At 49.9% G+C, this 16083-nt stretch overlaps 1 protein-coding gene across 1 annotated transcript in view; it reads right to left on the bottom strand.

The window, feature by feature from the left end:
- Positions 1-16083, bottom strand: part of LOC142570268 (uncharacterized) — a 140097-nt gene that overhangs the window by 74946 nt on the left and 49068 nt on the right. The window contains exon 3 of the mRNA XM_075678666.1: positions 10119-10496. Within this exon, the coding sequence (XP_075534781.1) occupies positions 10119-10496 (378 nt within the window). The remainder of the gene's footprint in view (positions 1-10118; positions 10497-16083) is intronic.

Here is a 16083-nt window from a genome sequence, read left to right as displayed (position 1 = left end):
CAATTCTCGGTGAGTTTAAGATGACCGAGAGGCCGCGCTGGGAGCATTAATCAAACTTTGTTGCTCAGCTTTTCATTAATCGATCAATGCCTGCTAAAGTGGAAGCACACAAACCGATTTCAAACGATTCAAATAGTTATTTTCTCCGTTCAGGAGGCTGAACCCGAATCGAATCGAAATTTCTGAACCGTAACCTGAACCGAACCCATAAGAGCTCCGGTTCGACACTTATGCATAGTATATATACAAGAATTCGCTTTCATCTGCGGGTGCTCGCTTCTGATGATGAATTCCAATAGGTGGTGACCAAAACATGGCGGCCACGACAGACGTCGAGTGTCGCTGCGCGGAATGCGTGGCACCTCTGCCGGCTGAAGGGCGAGCGTTCCAGATTTGGAGCGCGTGCTCTCCGCCGGATGGCAGCGCAATGCGGATGTGCCACTGGAACCGACCTCCTACGCACGGGCGGTGGCGGAAGACACGACGACGGAGCCGATCGAGGTATACACCACACGTGATGGTCGGAGATGAACATTGTCTTGGCTGTCAATGGCCCGTACCACGTGCTAGTAGACGACACATGCAGCTCCCGTGCACTATATACGGGGTTGTCATGTTCAAGTTCTACTGAATTTTGAAAGATCGCCAATGGCAGATAGCATAATTATACTCCTTGAGCTATACTACTCTCAGAGGCAGACATTATTTGCACGAGAAATGAAAGTTAATGCCTTACTAATTAACCCATTCTTTTCGAAATAACTTATAAACTAATTACCTTCCCTCACATATCGAAATTAACAATTGTCGCCATTGACTTTAAAGACAAATCAACTTGGAACAAATTTTATGGATGACACCAGTTTCGAGATACGCGTTCCCACAATTTGCAACGAAATGCATTGACGCTATTTCTTCTAGTTAACATATTCTTTAGTAGCGTGACCTGCAGTGACTGGCGCTACTGCGTGTGACCTATACTGTGCGTCTTTCTTTCCTCTCTCCTCCTATCCTTCCTATCTTCCATTGCTGTTTCTGTCTCCTCCTTTCTGAAGAGTAGGCAGGCGTAGTGCCCCTTCAGGTGGCAGTTGCCAGCCTGCTCCTCGCTTTCCCTTTCCTGTCAAATGTACATGTTTTAAAAACTAATAATAATAACAATAATAATAATAATAATAATAATAATGATGATGATGATGATGATGATGATGATACATTGATAATTAACTTTCGAGCTTCAATGCATAAAGAGGCGCTTTGTGAATTTTTAAGAGCGGACGCCAACTGCCTTCTCTCAAGTGTGATCCGAACAGAGACAGAAAAGCACTAAGACAATCCGGATAATCGCCACAGACGACTCCAAGATTGGACCCCACCATGAAATTTAGGCTACCACCCATAATTCAGCGCAGCTGTGCCAGCCTGCTGGCTGGGGATGGCGTTCGCGCGGGGGTAGGTGCACCTCGTGCGACGCACCGAGTCACCAGACTGTGAACTGTGCAATGTGAAAGAGACTATAGGTCATGTGCTGGCGTGACTGCCCTCAGTAGGTGGAAGAGCGTCAAAAGTTGAATAATGTGCTTGCGCGCCTCGGCAGCCCACCTCTGTCGGAGGTCGTTATTTTGGGCCCTTGGTCAGACGTTAAATCGAGATTAAGGCTATCCGGGCCTTACTATATTTTTTAAGAAGCACGGGCCTGGACTGTAGGCCTTAAGTTGTCCAAACAGCTTACTATATGCTTTAAAGCATATAGCTGTTTACAGCATATCGCTGTCCAAACAGCTTACTATATCTTTCCTCATCATCGGCACCCATCGTGCCCTTTTTTCTTCCCTCTTTCCTTCCCTCTTCCCTTTCCGCCAACGCAGAGTAGCTGGCTAGAGGAATGTATCTCAGGCCTACCTCTCTGCATTTCGTATCATTAAACCTTTTTAGTTGTGCATTTTTACTGCAAGTTTGGCTGCGTTTATCTCAAAACTGGTGCTAGTTTCGAAATTCATCCTCAGTGGATACGCCTTGTGAAATCACTGGCTTCTATCCGTGCATTGCAACATGTGCGCTTAAGTAATTAATCGAAATGTTAATAAATTACTGCTTGTTAAACAGTCCATTATGCATACTGACGAACAGTTTAAGTAACGTAGACCTCTTCGAGCATTCCAGCTCAATAATTCGATTTGTGCTAAATGTCACAGGCGATATTAAAAAAATTCAGTTAACATTAAAATAAAACTATCGGTATATCGGGAAGCACAGATAAACGCTTTTTCTTCCACGGTACGCCATTGGCGCGTTTAGTTCATTGTAAATATCGAGACACAGCATATATGGTTGCAACGCAGCCGTTGATATCATACGCTTACGTAAAGTGCCAGCCCCAGCCACAGTGGGAACTCTGTTATACGCAGTGCTTGATGAAGTGCGCCAAATAACGAGTGAGGCTTTATTTCAGGTTAATTTGCAGGTATACCTACACAGTGCTAACGTGATCTCGCGAAAACTGGCGTTTGGCTTTCCCTAGTGGGGGCGCCCCTGCATGGCAAGCGATAATTTCGATTGTAGACAGCCGTAATAGGCCACAGGAGTGACACTGGACGCTTCCTGCTGACTGCTGCAGATCGAGCGAGGACAGTTTGAACCTGACACGATATCCAGATAGCAGTTTGACAGCAATGAGCGAGGATGTGAGGCCTTTTTTTTTCTCACTCTTTTCTTTCTTTTACTAGCGTAACGTGAATCGCCACTTTAACTAGTTGACAGCCAGAGAGAGAGAGAGAGAGAGAGAGAGAGAGAGAGAGAGAGAGAGAGAGAGAGAGAGAGGGTAAGGCAAAAGAAAGACGGGGAGGTTAACCAGAGATTATGTCCGGTTGGCTACCCTGTACTGGGGGAGGGGCAACGGTATGCGACAAGTAAGAGAGAGAAAACGAATGAAAAAACCACACACACGCACACAATACAGAACTGTTTCTGTGGGCACTGTTGGAAAGTAGGACTTGAGAAAAAGACACGTTTATACGGAGCATTCACAAATAACAATGAGTGAGTTAACAGGGCCTACAAGAGCGACTGGGTCGATTGCCTCGATTCCTTCATGGGCCGGCACGGCCTTAAAAGGTCGCTAAAGGAAAGAAGAAAAAGCCGGCAGATTCCACGCCCTGTGGGAATCGATGTTATGCGAATCAGTGTGTGGGGATCCTACGAAATTAACGAAACTACCAGGAGAGCACCAAGATGTAGGCGGCTGTTTCACGACCTACATGACACGCATGTCATGACCTATCATTTATGTTCGCCATACACTCTTTTCATACCATGCCAATTTTGTTACATACCAAGTTAACGAAACGACCATGAGAGCAACAAGACGTAGGCGGCTAGCTAGATAGATAGATACTGTCAAAGTGGCAAATGTTCGCCAAGAAATACTTCGCATTTAATATAAATGGCGCTGTGTTACAGTAAACTGGGTTTCTACGATATCTCTTACCGCGACAGGCGGCTTGGCGAGACAGAGCAGACGAAAGATGGGCGGCTCACTGCGCAGCGTCATCATTTTAACGTCGCCTGCTCAGGCATGTACAGTCGATGGGTAAAAGCGGAGCTACACTCCATCCTGTAGGAGCAAGTTTCGAGAACACTCACTGCGTCACGACGGCCTAAATACCAGTAGGTATTCGACACAAGGCGCTGAGGTTTAGGCGCGAAATTCAAGAATGGGAAGCGTTTTCACTTTAGTGTCCGTTTATAAGCATGTTCTATGCTCGCCGGTCGAACCTTGGGAGTAACAAAAGCAGGGCCGGTGGTAACGTCACTCCGGCCAGGTTGCTTTCCCGTGGGAAAGGCCAGTCAATCTCGAAGGCACTTCAAAGTAATTGGCGCGGGTTGGATTACGGTCCCCAGAATATTGAATAATTACAGGAGACCATATATAGTTGGGTTGCCTCGCACCGTTTTGTTGGGCGAAAACGAGAACGCCCTCTTCTGTCCCCCTTCGCTTATTCTGCTACGCTGATTGTTGACTTCACAGTGCGGCGTTCCTTTAGTGTAGGTGTTCGCGTGGACAAATAATTTTATCACGCGGCTGTCGGGTCATTAAATGCAAAGAATAACGTTAGGGCACGATGGTGAAATTCTTCTTGAGATTCCAAACAATTTACTCCATGGGACGCCTTGAGGACGCCCTCCATGGGACGCCCCGAAGCATGTGGCGACTCGGAAGTGCCACTTGGCCCGTTCTGGGAGCGGAGGGTGCGCCAATTGAGAAACCTTGGCCTCATTCGCCCTTGACCAGCACACAAGACGCCGACGTACGTGGCCGATCTTTCCGGCGTGCCATCACAAGATGCGCGTGCCCAGGTTTTGTGTGAATTGCCGCATATTTCAGACTAGTCCCTGCTGGTAATTCCGCGAGCAGTCTGGGCTGGTGGCGGAAGATCGATTGTGGTTGAAAATACCAGCGGATACTAGAACAGCCATCGCAACTTCAGAACTGCCTAACTACGGTCGATCCACCGCGACTTAAAAATGCAAGAGAACATGCCTGTTTTCGTCCAGTACGCGCATGCAGCGGCGATACAATGGATGAGAGGGCGCTGCTGCAGCGCCAACGCCGGCTATAGTCGTAATGTGGCGCGACGGCGGCAGCGGGGACCCTCTACGCTGCTGCTGGGCGCGGCGCGCCCCTACTCGGGCGTGGCCGCCCGAGTAGGGGCGCGCCGTAATGAAAGTGCTGCTATTAACTGGGCGCCGCCATTGTGGCATCCCCCTCGCGCCGCCATTGTCGCCCCCTCCCGGATTAGTGGCGTTGCGCTTTCGACGCAACTCCTTCCCGTCAGGACGAGGAGTTCATTGATACGCGAGCCATTCATTGGCCCCGCGTAGAGGAGAGCCGATGAATAGCCCCGCACGGACAATCGCCGTCACGGGGGCAGCGTCAAGTAACCAACGGACCCCGTTGAGAACGGGTTCGCACGCGGTCAAGACACAGCGATGGGAACGCGAGAGGGGGCCCTCTTGGAGCCGTCCGTTCCGTGCGCGACGGCGAGCACTGGACCGCCTGCGCTTCTCCGGATATTGAAGACGAGCCGCAACGTTTGACGAGCCGCGTTTTTTTTTTATTATTATTAGGAATAACGATACGGGCGCTGCAAAAATCACGCCACGATCCGCGTTTTGGTTGCACACATCGGCCAGTCTGTGGCTGCTGTAACTAGGACCGCCATTTATACTGTAGAACGCGGTAGCACTGTTCCTTCGACGCTGTTTCTTCGGCAGCTTCATCCCCTGAAGAACGGACCGAGCCGGTCCCGAAACGTGGGTAACTTATTAACCGTGACAGCAGCAGTTTTCGCTTTCAATATTAACCATCCCGTCTGACATGCGAGGTCGCACCACATGCCACAACGTTGTGCTTTCGCAAAATCCTTCACCTGAAAAGCGAGTCGGATGCTCGTGCGAATGGCGTCGCTTTCGTGTGGGCTCGCCACTCGGCGGCGTCTGCGTGATGCCGCGTTCACTCTGCTTCTGCTGTCTCCCACGGCGTGCAGCCAACCTTCCGCATTTAGCTGCCACTCTCAAAAGGCGGCAATAGGACGGAGCAACAGCCGGCAATGATTTCAATGCTAGATCAGCCTACGGTCAATATCCCTGTCGCAAACATCTGCAATTATCTGTGCTGTAAGCATGAAATCAAGTTGATCATGCAAACCACGGGGCACAAATGAAACACACCGTGGGGCATTTTAGGAGAGACTGGAAGAAGTGCGCCATTTTTTTCTTCTTCTTAATACTAGCCCGGCAGCATTCAAATCTCGCCAAGAAGCTCGCTCTTCGAGGTCGTCATCATCATCATCATCATCATCATCTTCCTGGTTACGCCCACTGCAGGGCAAAGGCCTCTCCCATACTTCTTGAACTACCCCGGTGATGTACTAGTAGTGGCCATGTTGTCCCTGCAAACTTAATCTCGTCCGCCCACCTAACTTTCTGCCGCCCCCTGCTACGCTTCCCTTCCCTTGGAATCCAGTCCGTAACCCTTAATGACCATCGGTTATCTTCCCTCTTCATTACATGTCCTGCCCATGTCCATTTCTTTTTCTTGATTTCAACTAAGATGTCATTAACTCGCGTTTGTTTCCTTACCCAATCTGCTCTTTTCTTATCCCTTAACGTTACACCTATCATTCTTCTTTCCATAGCTTGTTGCGTCGTCCTCAATTTAAGTAGAACCCTTTTCGTAAGCCTCCAGGTTTCTGCCCCGTACATGAATACTAGTAAGACACAGCTGTTATGCACTTTTCCCTTGAGGGATAATGGCAACCTGCTGTTCGTGATCTGAGAATGCCTGCCAAACGCACCCCAGCCTATTCTTATTCTTCTGATTATTTCAGTCTCATGACCCGGATCCACAGTCACTACATGTCCTAAGTAGATGTATTCCCTTACTACTTCCAGTGCCTCGCTACCTATCGTAAACTGCTGTTCTCTTCCGCGACTATTAAGCATTACTTTAGTTCTCTGCAGATTAATTTTTAGACCCACCCTTCGGCTTTCCTCTCCAGGTCAGTGAGCATGCATTGCAGTTGGTCCTCTGAGTTATTAAGCAAGGCAATATCATCAGCGAATCGCAAGTTACTAAGGTATTCTCCATTAACTCTTATCCCCAATTCTTCCCAATCCAGGTCTCTGAATACCTCCTGTAAACACGCTGTGAATAGCATTGGAGAGATCGTATCTCCCTGCCTGACGCCTTTCTTTATTGGGATTTTGTTGCATTCTTTATGGAGGACTACGGGTTTACGAGGACTACGAGGTATGCTTTGCATAAAAGTACATTTGGCATTCGTATGGTAGAAACAAAGTGGGTAGAACTACAGCACTGAATTCCGCGCTCTCTGTCAAATTGTTGTTAAATAGCGCGAAATGAGACAAAGGACGGCAGAAAAGGAGGGACGAAAACAAGAGCTGGTCTTCATCCCTACTTTCTTGCCATCTCGTTTAACAAGATGGAGCACCAACAAGCCCTGTCCTTACTTCTCCCTGTTAAGTCGAGGCTGATAAACTCGGTCTAGCTAATCTCGCGTCGCTGTTCTTCTGATGGATTCGATAATCGAAAAGCTAATAATAACACTGGTTCTAAAAGAGACGCAGCAGGTAAAGTCGAAACGTGTGTCGACCAGAACAGGAGCGATCAGGAACGAAACCAATTATACTCTCTTGCGTGATTCGTCGCGATGTATCGATGCCTAGATATAGGTGCTCTCAGTATAGTTGGCACAGCCGATTAGGTGCTCGATTATTGGCGAATACGACCTTTGATGTGCAGGTTCGTGAAGCTCGCTAACACAGTCGCCCGTAGACTGAAGTATTCCACCCATTTTCTGCATCGGCGACCATATTTCCTTTCGCATTTTGCATTCAAAATGTTCAAGATGTTTATATCTCACGCTAATCGTTCACGTTAAAATTTTCGGACCATGTGGTGGCTCCCTAAAGATCCGGAAGTGAATTGAATTTCTGTCACCTAAATGTCATTTTAATGTCTTAAAAATTTTAGCAACCTGGTACATAAAGCCATCGTCACTACATAATCTCGCAAACATTTAGTCGCGATGAGTTCAGAAGAGCGACTGTTTTACTGAAAGGTCATTTGCGCAGTTGCTGCAATTGAGCCGGTGACTTAGTTAATTCGGCAATTTGATGGGCCCATGCCAACACAAGCAACACTTCATCCATGCTCTGTCTCGAAATACTGCGCCGAAGTGGAAGCTAGCTACGATCAGCGTGGACCAATCAGGAGCACGTTAATAGCCCACGTGTTTGCGTCAAATTCCTGCTCCGTGCGTCGGAACAACCTGGCACTTTACGCCACGGATCTATGTCCTTTACTTTCTTTCTCTCTCTCCATCGCCCTTTCTGCTGCGAGAACAGGCGGCAATAAAAGCTTGTCGTCAGGGCAGCTATAGCTTTAAATAACGTGTTGTTGCCGGGCCAGTTGGCTCATACTTCCACGTTTAAGCAAGCGCACACTTAACACAAAGTTTCTTTCATTATAGTGCAAAGTCAAACCATCGCTCTAGCTGGCATTTCGCCGGATTGTCCGCTTGCGTGTCCGTGAGTTCACTAGCTCTGATAAACTTCTGCAGCGACAGCTCTTAAAAAGACGCTGAAGGGGTACGTATCAAGTTAACCTTTTAGTGAATTACGCTTCTGAAATACCAAGGCGGTCACTCTTGGCGTCAGACGAGACTTGATAAGAGCGAAAAGAATTGAACTCGAGACGCGTTGTAATACCAACTTCAAGTTTCGGCAGCAGGTTGCCTGACGTCATGGATTTTGAGAGCGTCTGTTCGTGCATAGTTATCGGTAAAGACAAACTACTTTGAGTTCTAGATAGAGAAAGACAGAGAGGTTAACCAGAGTAATTATTCGGTTAAATGGCTGCTCTGCACTGGGGGAGGGGGAACAGAGTAGAAAGGACGAAGAGAAAAGAAGATATGAAGCTAATCTGTTCGCATAAGCACAAGGAAGCGCACTGTCGTTCCGGTGCCGACGCCGGCTGCTGCACTTTTATTCAGTGTGGAAAAAAGAAATATGCGAGCAGCAAAGCGCGCTACAAACAAATTCGATTTTGAAGACGAAGAACTTTCTCATTTAAGCATAACCGAAAAGAAATGTTTAGGAAGATGACTATGCATACGCGTCCTGGCGTGCCGGACCTGTACAATGGGCTTGCTATAAGAGCAAGACAGTGTGTTACGCTGTTCTTCCAAGACTACATTCGCATTTATATGACGATCAAGTTTCGGTGACTCGCAGAGCAAAGAAATGTTTCCCACAAGCCAGTACGTCATGTCACCGATATCGAAGGATTTTCTGAGAGTGATTGTGCGCACAAAAGCCCGATAGGCTGGGGCTCGTTAGCATGCGACCCTCGTTTCATCGATAATCTCAAAATCCAGCGACCTAGTACAGGATGCTTGCGTCGCCAGCCATCTTTCCTTAATTTATCGCGCCTTTTCTGGCTTATGAAAACATGTTTAATCACAATCATATGACTTTCCAGCGACAAGTATTGCCGTCGCGGAAGGCGCTTGTCGCGTCGCCGGCTTCTGGCCAGCCAGAAAATGTCGCTTGTCGCCCGGAAGCCCACGCGGCGGCTTCCGGATTGCGCAACACACCACCGACGAGTCTACCCGCTGCTCTCCACCGTAACAAGCAAGTGGTAAAATTAGCCGTCGCCTTTTCTTTAATCTCACGGTGAGCGCAAAGTATAGGTAATTTACTGTCGTTGTTATGGAAATCAGTTGTTTGTTTAGACGTTGTTAGGCCTGAGACGTCACCGAGAGCCGCGAAAGAGCTTTGATTTCTACGTACCAGAGGGCGCCATAGCGTATCACGCTAGCGACATGGAACGCATTTTTTACTCGCGATGAGAGCGCATTAATACTATCTAGTATACTCTGGTTAAAATTTTATTCGGATAACAATAAAAGTGTGTCACTACGTTCTTTTTTTTCTTTTTTCGCGACGCCGCGTTCATGTGGTTGCCGCGACGCGACAGGGTCTGCCTGTCGCTTGAATGTGGCGTGACGCGATTTTGTATTCAAGACGCGTAAAACTGGCGGAGGCGAATAGGGCAACGCAGGTGGCTGAAGACGACTGACGTTAAGCCACGCGCCAAGCAAAGCCGCGTTGTCGCGGGAGCCACGGTTCCCGTATCATTTTGAAACAATGGGCGGGAGTTGGCTGCCGCCGTTTCCTGCGCGCGAGCCTCGTAACGAGCGGACATCCTCGTCGCCAGCACGCGACACACGCTCAAGGGCGGCGGCCGGTTGCGCAAGTCGCAGGCGCAAAGCCGTCTGCGGGCGGACCAAGATGGCGCTCGTCGGCCAGTGGCTGCCGGACCAGGGTTTCCCGAAATACGAAAAGCGCCTCCCGGCCGAGCCAAAAAAGAGGCTCGGCTCGAGCAAGACTAAACAAGCTAGGGGCGCAAGAAAAAGGCGGCGCCCTCCCGGAATAGCAACCTCCTCCGCAGGCGACTCGGTGACACACCGCCGGGCTAAAAATGTATCCGCCGCGCGCGCGCCCCGCGATACAGCGATCCGTTTTCTTTGGCTCACCTTGATGGAGTCGTAGCAGGCGATCACGCGTCCGTTCTGCACCTCCACGTTGGGCGGAGGGTGGGCGAACTTGCACTCGGCATCTTGGCGCGAGCACTTGTTCCGCTGGTACTCGCGGCACACCTCGAGCTGGAGCCACCGCGAGTCCTTGGCCGCCACCAGGCTGGACGGGGTGGCCAGCACGAGCGACGAGGCCTGCGGCTGCACGACGGCGGCCGCGGCGGCCGTCGGGCTCGGCGGACTGGGCGGCGTCGCCACGACGGCGGCTGGCGGTGCCACGGGGCCCAGGGCTGCTCGGTCGGCCGCAACGAGGACGCTCCTGCTGCTGCGGCTGCGGCTGCTGCGGCTGCTACGGCTGCGAGGCGAAGACGTGTGCCTCTGCTAAGAACGACGCGTGTGCGAATGCACACGCTGTATGCTGAACACTTTTGGCTCAGCTGATTGAGTTAGCAACAGAAATGCCATCGGCACTCAGCGCGAGTCAGCGTTGTAAACTAATGATGACGACTTCCAGTGTTTCCCGTAATGTTTATAGCAAGCTCGGCCATTTGAAATAACGTTTGTGGAAAAATATTTTTTCTTACTCAAGCATGGTGAACTCTTCAACGCCACCGCATAGGTGCTGCCATTTTCGAACAGTGACTGCGCCGCCATTGAGCGTCTTGGGCCTTATCCTTCCCAATAGAAGATGACGTGCAGACCAATTCAGAAAAGCGCTGTTTTCGCTTTCTGGCTGCATTATTATTCGCCAGTGACGGTTGAAGACGTTACTGCTGGTGATGATTTAAACAGACTCACTTTGGCCTGATGGCGGTTGGCAGGCGCGTGTGTGTCATTGTTGTTGTCTGAAAACATGGCTGGTACCCACGAGGGGGATTGGCCACATTGGACTGATTGAAAACAAAATACCAAAAGGGGTAAAGGCAAACATTCAAAGCGAAGCATTAGGCAAATAAATGATACAAATTTTAACAGGGTCTAAACATAAACTTAGGAAAAAGTAAAAGTAAAATCATGTGTCCCACGGTCGGCGCCTTAGCAGCGTAACCTTCCTGACGCTTAAATGAACTTGTGCATAGCAGTAATCATGGTCCGCATGGCTTGTGTCTAATTTCTCCTCTGATGAAGCGATACCCAATTGCGCGTACTTCGCTTTCTTTTAGTTCATCGCAACAGCAGCTTACACCATCGGTACTGTGCGGTCCATCGTCACAGTGGTTAAGTTCTAGCAATAGCAGGCGCCCCGGACACTGGGGCCAGTTTCGTGTCAACGCCAATGATGGCGCCGCAGTCGTTAATTAAGTCTCATCATCAAAAGCGCTGCTTTGGTTAAAAACGGACGCTGCTGCCAATGCCGAGCCTCATCAACATTTGTTGCACAAAATTTAATCAAATATGAAATAAAAAGAACCAAAAATTAGCGTTCTATAACTTTGCGAATATGAAGCGACTACAAAAAAGCGGCGATGGCAAGCAGAAACAAGCCACGTTCTTAGTCGAGCCAGTTATGGCTGTGCTTTTGCCGAGTGCGGCTTCACGCCCCCTTTTTTAATCGTCGTTTGAATCGGAAGCGCGGCAGGTGTCATTTACTCGTGCTCTCAGTGCTTTGTACGAAAGTAAGCGAAACAAAAGTTGCGGCCACGCTGCACAAACAAGTGAATATCGAGTACATCTCGGGGTAAGATAAGACCAGATAAGACGTTGCCCGTTTGAGGCTCGAGTTTCAGTTCGTGCAGGCTGCAGCGTGCCATTTCTATTCCTTCAGTAGCTACGCCACTGCTGCATTTAAAATACATTTCACTGAGCTCTAGCAAGTAATTTTGATACGACAATGGCTCTGAGAATGTTTATTTGATGACGGGAATCGTGTCTGTTTTTAATGTGCGAAGAAAAAATTTCATTATGTGGTTTTACGTGCCAAGATCACTTTGATTATGAGGCACGCCGTAGTGGAGGACTCCTGAAATTTCGACCACCTGGGGCTCTTTAACGTGCACCTATATCTAAGCACAAGGACGTTTTCACCCCCATCGAAATGCGGCCGCCGTGGCCGGGATTAGATCCCGCGTCCTCGTGCTCAGTAGACCAACACCATAGCCACTGAGCAGCCTCGGCGGGTTAATGTGTGAAGATGAGTAAAAAGTATGCCCTATACGGCGATCGCGAGGTAAGATCGCACAGCAATATACATGCACCAAAGCACTGATGTCAGATAGAGAACGCGCAGATGCTCGGTTAGTTATGTATCACGGTCCAGCAATTTGTGGCTGCTGCCAAACGTTGGTTGCATTTCCGGCGTTTATTGCGTGTCATTAAAGACACGAAATCTTTCGTATACATATCTCCTACTTGTTCCGAATGTTGCATCAAACAAAACAAACTTATTTATGTGTTTTGCATATTCAGTGCCTTGTGAATAAATATATAAAAATACGATATAATATGACAGCATAATCCCACACTGTTCCTGTTACACAAAGCATGTAAATAAATGTTTCAAAACAAAACTTGCGCGACACTTTTGGTGTTTGCATGAGGCTGCCTACTTAATACAATTCTGTACACTACATTTTGCTTACAAAAAAAATGTAAGAGTGAAGTATTCCAGATTACTTGCCACGCTATAGGGATCGAAATGAGGTCCTATAGAGCACGAGACGCGTCGTGGGCGAGGCCGACTGGTAGACGATCGTCCAGAATAGAAAACAAGAACAGATTTTCTATTATCCCGAGCGCGAGCCTCGAGGAGCGCAAGCATGGCGCAGGAGCGTGGCCAAGTGGGGCTGCTACACGGTGCTCCCCTCCCCAAGGAAGAAAAAAAGTCTACTGCTGGAGACACCGGACGAGTACCCCGTTTGCGAGGGATGGATTGTCCCGGCGCCACAGCGCACAAGTACAGGCCGAGGCGTCATGTGGCGCTGATGTGAGCGCTGCGCTCGATGTAAACGCTGGCTCGACGCGATCGAGTGCCACAACCCCGTCACGGCCAATAACACGGTTGGCGAGCGTCTTCTTATCTCGGTGGAAAACAAGAAATGGGCCGTCATAACGTGGCGCGAGAAACAGTCCAACGCCTTTCCGGCGGACGAAAACGTGGGTCGACGCGGCGAGGTCCTTGCTCACAAAGACGTCTCGAGTGGAAAGCGTCCGTGAAGTCGGTCGCAATCACTGAAGTAGCCTCAGCTGTTCCACATAGCCCTGCGGGTTAAGCGGCGCCGAAGATAGTGGGGCGAAAAAATTCACCGACAAATGCAAAATTTGAGCGCAGCTCTACTATACGTGTTTTCACGATATATTGGCTGGCGCGGACAGACTGTCTCATGCGGCACGTTACAAACGAAGCGAAGTGTGGCGCGAATGCCTTGCAAATAGGGAGATCGCGATAGGCAGCGCGTGGGTGACGCGCGATTCACAGCAGCCGCCGCAGACAGACATCCGATCGTGCAGAGCTTTGTTTCCGTATATAGTATCGATGGCGTCATCGGTGAATAGACGACGCACGCTACTCTGGCCCCACCTTGTGGTTATCGTCGCCGCAGAGCCCGTCTTGCGCGTCACTACGCTTTTCTTCTCACGCTATCGCCGCCTTTCATCCCCCGCTGCGCTCCGCGTTCGCTCTTTCATCCTTCGCTGTGCTCGTTCGCTCGGTTACGCCGACGCACGCCGCCGGAACGGGCGCCTAGCTGCGCTCTAAAATTCGCCGAGTAGTCGCAGGGTCGTGCCGTAAACCATCTCAGCTGCCATGCACCTGAGGTCTTCCTCAATTTCACAGCGGATGCCGAGGAGGACGAGGGGAAGTTCGTCGACCCAGAGGGCACTGAGTGCTACGAGGGCAGCTGTGAGCTGACGGTGCATCAGGCCCACCATACACCATTGGCGGACGGGGGAAAGACCGTCGTTGGATGTGACGGACACCAAACAGGTTTGGCAGCTCGCGGAAGAAATCGCATTCGAATTCACGTCCACGGTCGGTGGTGACGACGCTTCGACAGCCAAAACGGGAAATTCAGCCTCTTAAATATGTTGACGCCATGGTAGCTGCGGCAACGCCTTGTAGCGGGAGCGCTTCTGGCCAGAGGGTGTGCCGGTGCGCACAAGTGAAGATACATCCAGCACTACGGGATGTAGGAAAGGGGCCAATGATGTCCACGTGCACGTGGTGGAAACAAACGTCTGGTAGCCGAAAAAGTTGTATCGGTGGCTTTGTGTGTCGGGTATTCTTCGCGCGCTGGCACAGGAGGCAGTCATGTGCCCGCCGGCGGAGGTCAGAGTTCATGCTCGGCCACACGAAGCGCGCGGTTAGGACGCGCTGTGTAGCACGTGTGGCTGTCGGTGTTTACAAATTAGCGCAAGCTGCGCTAGTTTGTAAATACGCGCTGTATAGGCTACCCAAGCACCGCGAGCGGCGCCACTCCTAGTGTTCCTGTATATGCTACCTTTGGCAACATATACAGTAACTCTAACTCCTCCTGACGGGTAGCGCCATCTGTGGCAAAAAAATCGAAACTGGGAATATCCGCTGCGCATTTCTGCTGCGCCGCGCTGCAGCCGCCCGCTTTTTGTGCACGTGCAGGGCCCTCTCCTCGCGTTGCACGTGCGGCGCGTCACAATGTATCGCCGTCAGTGCGGCTTCAAAAAGATCGGCCAGCTGGACAGCTATTTCAGGAAAGCCAACTTGTTAAAAGGAGAAAAGCTCGTCAGTCACGTATACTCTGTGGAGCAGACAATCAACGGCAACGATGCACAGCTCAATGCGAAATGTATTTCACAAGTGAGCGACAACATCGTGTACGACGTGTACCTCGAGATGAGTGTCATTCTGTCATACGTTAAAAATACTGATTATCTATGCACACTGCGAAATGAAGCCGCACACTCTCGATGTCCTGCGTTGTCGAATATGAAGCATATGCTTTAGTTGTTTTGATATGGCAGCCTTACAGTTGTTGTCGTCTACTGTCGGGGACGAACGTTTGCGGCGCGCGAAAAAGAAAATAATTGTACAGCCATGGCATCCCACTGAAAAGCCTGGGAAGATACAACACTTGTGCTTCGCCCGTTGGAGCATCACCCACTGACTTGGCGGCGAGGCAGCTGAAAGTTGAGCACTGCAAAGCCGGTTGAACTGCTCACTTCGTTGACGTATCGGCTTTACAGGCGCATAAAACCTGCTGCGCGAACGCGGTTCAGTGTGAGTGGTGCAGAATTAAAGGCGCGATATGATATCGTGCGCGTGATGCGCTCGCGTAATTAGCGCGCTAGTGAACGCACACTCGAAACAATGTGCTGAGTGTTTATATTACTAAACGTAAGCATATTATGTTGCCTTTCGCTTTATAGGGCAGCCTGCAGTATTGTGGCAGAGGTCCAAACTTGGAGTCAGCTTTTGAAATGCGCACCATGCCTTGTTGCTGACTATTTGTAGAGGCAAGTTTGGAAGGCAGCTGCATTTGAAAAGTAGTGGCAAATGGCTTCACTGTCTCAGCCTTATCATTTTTTTTTTTTCATAGCTGCAGTGTTCGTGCCATGAAAAGCGGAATTCTTGCGTTCGAGAAGGCAGATGCACCTGCAAAGCTGGCATTACGGCTCAGTGTAAGCACGCAGCTGCGGTGTGCATTTACGTCAACAATAAAGAAGTAAATTCATGCACCAGCCAGCCCCAGAAATGGGGCAAGCCAAGCGGAAAGCCAAAGAGACGCCTAGAACAAAATGTCTCGGACCTCTTCCCAAATGAGTTAGAAAAACATTCATGCTGCTTCAGTGAAGTAACTGCACCAATACTGAATGTACAATTCAACTTCGCGCAAGAAGCCTTTTGACAACGTTCCCAGCTGGCGGCGCGGCGCCCCAGTGGCCCGGCTCGACTGAATAGCGCGCACGTGCAGTGGCCGCCTGCAAACTGGCTGCGCCTGGCTGCGCGGGCGCCACCTGTCCCCAGTTTTGCACGGCTCGCTCGCTGGAGCCG

Source organism: Dermacentor variabilis, chromosome 2 (genome assembly GCF_050947875.1).
Source record: "Dermacentor variabilis isolate Ectoservices chromosome 2, ASM5094787v1, whole genome shotgun sequence".
Lineage (NCBI taxonomy): Eukaryota > Metazoa > Arthropoda > Arachnida > Ixodida > Ixodidae > Dermacentor > Dermacentor variabilis.
Note: the sequence above shows the minus strand (reverse complement) of the source record. Positions and strands in the feature narration are given on the sequence as shown.